At 39.5% G+C, this 8,320-nt stretch overlaps 1 protein-coding gene across 1 annotated transcript; it reads right to left on the reverse strand.

Annotated features, from left to right (window-relative positions):
- Window positions 1-4,247: 4,247 nt before the first annotated feature.
- LOC138765421 (probable G-protein coupled receptor 139) lies at window positions 4,248-7,926 on the reverse strand. Its single transcript, XM_069942462.1, has 2 exons — window positions 7,860-7,926; window positions 4,248-5,212 (listed from the first exon to the last, which is right to left on the reverse strand). The coding sequence occupies exons 1-2, from the start codon at window positions 7,924-7,926 to the stop codon at window positions 4,248-4,250; spliced, it is 1,032 nt and encodes a 343-aa protein (XP_069798563.1).
- Window positions 7,927-8,320: the final 394 nt, after the last annotated feature.

The following is an 8,320-nucleotide window of genomic DNA, read 5'->3' on the forward strand; positions in this document are numbered from 1 at the left end:
ATCTGGACATGTGAAAAAGTAGAAAAATTTTGGGAAGATCTCAGTCAGATATTAAATAAAATTACAGAAAACAATATACAAAAGAATCCAGAGATGTTCCTCCTAAGTAACATAAAAAACAAAGAATTTGGAATTGATTTGGAGGATGCACAAAAAAGATTTGTTAAGATAGCTCTAGCCGTAGCAAAAAAATGTATTATGTCAACCTGGAAATTGGAAGATAATTTGAAAATACAACAATGGTATATAGAAATGAATAAATGTATTCCATTAGAAAAAATAACATATAGTTTAATAAATAATATTGAAATATTTGAACAAATATGGGAGCCTTACATGAAACATAATAGTGAAAACCTACCGGGGACATTCACTACCTAAATTAACGAAAGGAGAAGGAAATGAAAAGAATTGACTCAGTGGAATTTCTTGTTTATTTTTATTGAATGACAACATTGTTTGACTGGTTTAATGTATCCTAGATTTTGTACTTTAAATGGACGGGAAGGGGGAGGTAGGGAGGGTGGGATGGGAGGAGGGAGGGGGGTGGAGAAAATGGGACTGTATATGTTTGAAAAGGAAAAAGTGTGTATCATGGTTAATGTGATTTATGGTGTGAAAAATAAAAAAAAATTTAAAAAAAGAGAAGGCCTTTGACAGAGTAGAATGGAATTATTTATTCAAAGTACTACAAAAATTAATCTTACCAGAGAAATATATTAATTGGATTTAAGCATTATATAAGGGGCCATTGGCGAAAATGACAGTAAATGGATATATATCAAAACAATTTAACTTAAGCAGATCAACAAGGCAGGGATGCCCATTATCTTCTTTATTGTTCGCATTAGCCATTGAACCACTAGCAGAACTGATAAGAACAGAAAATAAAATAAAAGGGATAAAAATAAAAGACAGGGAATATAAAATCAGTTTATTTGCAGATGACATTATAATATACTTAGCAGAACCAGAAATATCAATAAAAGAATTACATAGGAAATTGAAGGAATATGGAGAAGTATCGGTGTACAAGATTAACGCAAATAAAAGTGAAGCAATGCCAATGAATAATGCGGATTTCTTAAAATTTAAGAAAGAATCACCATTCAGATGGCAAACACAAGCAATGCGATATCTAGGTATACAAATAAATAAAAACCTCGGCCATCTATATAAACTCAATTATTATCCACTAATAAAAAAATTGCAAGATGACTTAGAGCATTGAAAAGATTTACCATCAACACTGATAGGAAGGAAAAACTGTATTAAAATGAACATTTTCTCAAGGATACAATACCTATTTCAGACATTACCAATACGCTTAACAGAGAAATTTTTCAAGGATTTAAAGAAAATAATAAGGAATTTTTTATGGATGGGGGAAACCGAGGAGAGCACTAGATAAATTAACAGAATGATATAAACAAGGAGGATTACAACTACCAAACTTTAAAAATTATTATTGAGCTGCACAATTAAGATACCTATCAGATCTTTATCAAACAAGGGAAAAGCCAGATTGGACGAGATTAGAACTAGATAAAATAGGGGAGAAGATACCTGAACATATATTAATGGGATGAAAAATTGGTACAACGTAGGAATTCTCCGGTATTGCATCATCTGCTCAACATTTGGAAGAAGATTCATGTAGAAAGGAATAAAACAAGTTACCAACTACCAAAACTAATACTGACGCAAAATCAGCTAATCACTTTTACAATAGACAACCTTTCCTTTAGAGAATGGAAGAAAAAAGAGATCAAAAGAATAGAAAATTGTTTTTCGGGAAATAAACTATTATCCTTTGAAAAATTGAAGGATAAATATAATATAACTTACGATACAATGTTGGCATACTACCAACTGAAATCCTACTTGAAGGACAAATTGGGAAACAGTCTGAGGTTACCAGAAGGAAGTAATTTTGAATATGTGATTACAGACACAACGATAATCAAAAAATTTATAACAAGCATGTATATTAAACTACAAGAAAAGGAGAACGAGGAAACAAATGGTAAAACCAAACAAAAATGGGAACAAGATCTAAGCATAAAGATAAAGAATGAAACATGGGAGAAGCTATGCTCCGGAACCATCAGAAATACAATAAACACGAGGTTACGTATGAAACAATATAACTGGACACACAGGCTATACATTACACCTCAAAAGTTAAATAAATGGGACCCAACAATATCAGACAGATGTTTTCGCTGTAAAAAGGCAATGGAAACAACAGTTCATGCAATTTGGACATGTGAGAAAGTGAAAAAATTTTGGGAAGATCTAAACCAGATACTAAATAAAATCACAAAAAGCAATATACCAAAAAACCCAGAGATCATCCTCCTAATTAATATAAAAAACAAAGAATTTGGACTCGATTTGGATGGAGCACAAAAAAGATTTGTTATAATAGCCCTAGCTGTAGCAAAAAATGTATTATGTCAACCTGGAAATTAGAAGATAACTTGAGAATACAACAATGGAATATAGAAATGAATAAATGTATTCCATTTTTTAAAAAAAACATATAATTTAAGAAATAACATTACAATATTTGAACAAATATGGGAGCCATACATGGAACACAATAGAGAAAACCTACCATGGACATCTACCATGTAAAATGACAGAAGGAGAAGATAATGAAAAGAACTGACTCAGTGGAATTTCTTGTTTATTTTTATTGAGTGACAACATTGTTTAACAGGTTTAATGTATCTTATATTCTGAACTTTAAATAAATGGGAGGGGAGGGGAGGAAGGAAGGGAGGGGAGGAGGGAAGGGGAGAAAACGACACTGTATATATTTAAGAAGGAAAATGTATGTATCTTGATCAATATGGTTCATAGTGTGAAAATAAAAAAAATTTAAAAAACAATCCAGTGGGGCAAAAAAAAATACACCCAATGACCAGGCCTCCACAACTGCCTGTGGCAACTAATTGCATAGATTTGCCGCCACCTGACTGAAGCAAATCCTCCACATCTCTATTCTAAGAGGACGCCCTTCAATTCTGATGTTGTGCCCTCTTGTCCCAGACTCTCCAACTATGGGAAGCAGCCTTTCTGCATACAGTCTGTCCACATTCGAAATGTTTCAATGAAATTCCCCCTCATTCTCCTAAATTCTAATGAGGGCAGGTTAAGAACTAGGTTGGGTTGTGGAATGATGTTGCATACATTTGCAGCTGACATGAAGGTAGGTGGAGGAGCATATAGTGTTGAGGAAACAGGGAGTCTGCAGAAGGAATTAGATGGATTAAGAGAATGAACAGAGAAACTGACTCAGTGGAACGACAAAGGCCCAGCAGTTCAGGAAAACCCTTCAGGAAGCAGGTCTGTCAGTGACTATTGTCCGCAGAAAACTTCATGAACAGAAAAGCGGAGGCTACACTGCAAGATACCAATGGTTATATGCTTTATATCTTGGACAGGTCCTTTACATCTCCACACTTTGCTCCTGCCCTCAATCTGATGCAGGTTAATCTTGGTCTCATCTGTCCACAAGACCATTTTCCAGAATTCTGCAGCCTCCTTTAAATTCTTCTTGGCAAACCATAATCTGGCCTTCCTTTCTGTGACCAACTAGTGGTTCGCAGTGTTGTTCATGAAGCCTTCAATGGGCAGTCGTCACCTGCCTCCTGAAGAGTGTTTCTGATCTGTCGGACAGGTTAGGGTTAGGTTTGGGGATTTTTCTTCCTCATGATGAGAATTCCCCTGTCATCAGTAGTGAGATTCTTCCTCACAATACCAGTCCCTTTGCGATTACTGAGTTCACCAGGACGCTCCTTCATCATAATAATATTCAAAACTGTTGCTGTTGGTCATCCTGATGTTTGGCCGATACCTCTTACAGTTTTATTCCTGTTTTTCCGCCTTATAATGGCTTATTTGAAATTCATTGGCACAACTCATGTTGAAAAATGGCATCTACAAAATATAAAAGTTTAGAAGCCAGCCTAGCCCTCTTATACCTGCACCAATGAAGCAATTAAACATATCTGAGTACTCACGAACATCTGTGAAGCCAGACATTCTGGCGCCCTGATATGAGGGGACCATGGATAAAAAGGGCTGTAATATCTACATGGTCCAATCAAAACCTATATAAATCACGTTTAATGGAATAGGCAATGTGCTCTTTAATTACATGTGAATTGTTTGAATACAAATTTCAAACTGTGGAGCGCAACGGAAACTAAAGGAAATAAGTGTCTTTGTCCAAAACGTTATGGTGGGCGTTGAATTTGGATTGGAAAAACTTTGAGTTGATTCTTGAGGCTTCCAGCGTCCGGTCTGCAAATTAAATGAATAACTGAGGTGATGGGAAATGTCACCGCGTCCACCAGATGCTCCCTGAACTTGGACTGAGTCAAGGCGTAAATAAAGGTGTTAGTGCAGCAACTTAGAGTCAACAGCAGCTGCCCCACCTGGAGAAATATGATTTCGGAGTCGTTGTGGTGATTGGGGTTCGCCTCGCTGGTTGTGTAGTAAAGGAAATGGACAACGTGCACTGACCACAGCAGGATGAAGCTGCCGGAGATGGCGAAGAGTAAGATCATAGACCTCCGCCTGCTCTCCATCTCCGGGTCACTGCGGCTGCCTCCGCCTCTCTGACGCCTCAGCCCTCGACGGACGCGACTCGTGAGGACAACGTGCCGCACCGTCAGAGCGTTGAAAAACAAAATCAAAGCAAAGGGGATCAGCGGTGTGATTAAGGTGTTCGCCCAGTCAAAGGCCACCCAGCCAGGATTCGTGAAGTAACTCGCCTTCTGCATGCAAAACCACGGGACGTTGCCAACCACTCTCAGGGGTTCATATGTGAAGTAGTAGGGAATCCTCTGTAAAGAGAGAAGAACGCTCGTCGTGGTCAGAACAGCGGACGCGGTTTTCCCGGTGCAGAATTTCGTCTTCAGCTTCGGGAAGCAGATGGCGACAAATCGATCGAAGGTGAAGGTGACGGTGAACCAGACGGAACAGCCGGTGACAACACGGCCCAGGACTGAGATGAGGCTGCACACGGGGGTGATGTGGAGGAAAACGCTGGGGAAGTAATAATAACTGAACCGCCACAGGACGACATTGATGAGGATGATCAGTTGGTCCGCCGCTGCCATGGACACCAGGTAGCGGGTGGTGCAGGTGGAGAGGCCGCACCTTCCCTGTGACAGGACCGCAAGCGCAACTACGTTCGCTGTGAAGAAAAAGGAATGGATGATGATATTTCCTTCCAATGGCTCCTTCATTACATCTGCATTTTGCTTCCTGAACACGTGTGGGTGTATTTCGTGGAGTGTTGTATTCGTGCTCATGAAAAGCAGCTTAAAATGTGCGTCTTTCTTTCATTTCTCTCCATCCAGACGGAATTAACTTTGGCTCACCATTCCCCAGAGTCTCCCTCTTTCTCGATCCCTCTCTCGCTTCCTCCAACTACACAACTCACATTCCCCTCCAACTACCCTGCCCCTCATCATTTTTCCTGTATTACTAGATGTAACCTATTTCTGTGATTGTCATATTTTACGTCAACTTCAACCAAAGCCATTGACAGTGGACAGTACAACATGCCGTTGGCAATTCATTTTCTGCATTCGCACTTGGGCTTCTTCTCTGCTGATCTGCGGTCAGTCACTAACATAGTGAAAGGTTTCACCGGGACATTGCTACCGTGGCAAAGCGGGTTCGGGGGAACTGGAATCCATCAATGCCGGCCAATTACTGTTGGACACTGACACTAGATGCATCACATGCTGAGTACAAACAAAATTCAGCGGCAAAATTTTTTTTGATCAGTTGAGCCGTCGGGACATGTCAGTATAATTAATCTGCGATTAAACATGCTAAATTCAATGCAACTTTAGTTTAATGCTTCTCCAACTTCCGACCTGATACAGCAAATTTGAAATTACCTGTGTTCAGTGGTTTCCAACCTTTTTCTTTGCACTCAGACACCACTTTAAGTGTTCCCTACCCCATCGGCGCTCTTTGATTAGTAAGGGATTGCTTAAGGTGGTGTGTGTTTATCTTTCTATCCATCCATTTATCTATCTATCCATCCATCCATTAATCTTCAGCTTCTATCGATCCATTTATCTCTCTATTCATTTATTTATGTCTATCCGTCCAACCATTTATCTATCTATCCATCCATTTATCTATCCATCCAACCATTTATCTATCTATTTATCCATCCATTTATCTATCCATCCAACCATTTATCTATCTATTTATCCATACATTTATCTATCAATCCATCCATTTATCTATCTATCCATCCTTTTAAATCTCTATCTATTCATTTATCTATCTACCTATCCATCCATTTATCTATTTATCCATCTATCTATCTATCTCTCCAACCATTTAGCATTCTATCCATCCAATCATTTATCTTTTTATAATCTGTGTTCAACGTGAAATTATCTATCACTGTGGTTCTTAACCTTTTTCGTTCCACTCAGACACCACTTTAATTGTTCACTACGCCATCGGCACTTTGTGATTAGTAAGGGATTGCTTAAAGTGATGAGTGTTTATTTATCTATCTATCCATTTATCTATCTATCTATCCATTTATCTATGCATCAATCCATTTATATCTCTATCTGTTCAATTATTCATCTATCTATTCATCCAGCCATTTATCAATCTATCCATCCAACCATTTAACTATCTATCTATCCATCCATTTATCTATCTATTTATTTATCTATCTATCTATCTATCTATCCAACCATTTATCAGTCTATCTATCTATCTATCTATCTATCTATCTATCTATCTATCTATCTATCTATCTATCTATCTATCTATCTATCTATCTACTTATCTATCCTTTTATGGTTGACAAAATGAAACATGATAAATCCGACAGCCCGAGATCAAATAAAAGGACTGAAGGAGCAGCGCTGATTGATATTATGCACCATGTGTTAGAGGAAGCTGTGAGCAAAGTTAATTTTATTTAAATAAAAACGACTGAACTCTCCAAGACCAAGAACAACAGCGCTTTGAAAATCCTGTATCAACATCAGCAGCTCCCCCTGTTGACAGATACCACGCCACTTGGCTTGACCATTGGCGAAGGATACTGCATCAGGGCAGTAAAATATACGCTGCAGAGCGGACACCCGCATCCTTCCCACCGTAACAGACGAAAGGGTTGACTCTTTGTTCTCTGCTCAGAATATTGGGCTTAGTGGACGACAACTCCGAGAATCCATTATTTGTCCGTCTGCCAATATTTCCCGCACACCCTAGCATGTCACCAGATCCCTCTCTCCGCTTTCCGCTTGACGGGATCTGTTGGAAGCTTCCCACAATGGAGTGTAACGTGGTTCAAAGAACAATATCGAAAAATGTGAATAACCCGTCAGTCCTGTCTAATCAATGTTCAGAATCCGCACAGTGATATATTGATCAGTGCGCACCGTGAACCTGCGATGTCAAAACCTTCTGCCAGGCTCGTTTTAATTGTCGCTTTGAACGCGAAACAGCAAAGAGAGGACACGGTTGGCGCAACGACTCTACAGCGCCACCGTTCAGGACCTGGGTCCCGATCCCGCGCTGTCTATGAGACGTTTGGCGCTCTGCCCACGTCAGTTTTCCCCGGGGGGCTCCTGTGTCTTCCCGCCGGGGGTGTCGGTCAATTGGGTAGCACGGGCTGGTGGGCCGAAATAGCACGTTCCCGTGTCTAAATTTAACAAAGCGCAAAGGGAATGAAAGAAAATTTCCTCCGGATTCTCGTGTGCCCCGAAATATCATCCGGGAGACGGCATTATTTGAAATATCAACTAAAATCTCACGCACAACTGTAAAGTTGAGGCAGTCACTGTTCTTACCAGGAATTCCAAGAACAGCAATGAAGATATAAACAATTCTTCTGAAACGGTAAAACGCGCTGAGCATGTTTTGTGGGCATCAACCACTCTTGCAGCTTCAGCCAATCTCTCTGAAGTCAAGGCATCGCACGCCCAATAATTTATACCCTGCGGATTCTTTGCGGCTCCAAGGTCATTGAAACGTTATGGCTCAAAATAGCCGGAAAAATGAAAACACATTTCGTTATTTGAGTCAGGTTCCAAGGATCTGCACTGTTTCCGTTGTTGTTCGTTATATGCATGAATGATCTAGATGAAGGGGTGGTAAATTGGATTAGTAATTAGGCGGGTGATACTTTGTGCATAATGAAGAAGGTTTTTAAATATTGCAGAGAGATTTGGGTCAGTGAGAAGAGTGGGCTGAAAGTTGGGAAAAAGTGTTTAATGCTGACAAGTGGAACAAGTCGGACTAATCACAATAG

Source organism: Narcine bancroftii, chromosome 5 (assembly GCF_036971445.1).
Source record: "Narcine bancroftii isolate sNarBan1 chromosome 5, sNarBan1.hap1, whole genome shotgun sequence".
In the NCBI taxonomy this organism is placed as follows: Eukaryota; Metazoa; Chordata; class Chondrichthyes; order Torpediniformes; family Narcinidae; genus Narcine; species Narcine bancroftii.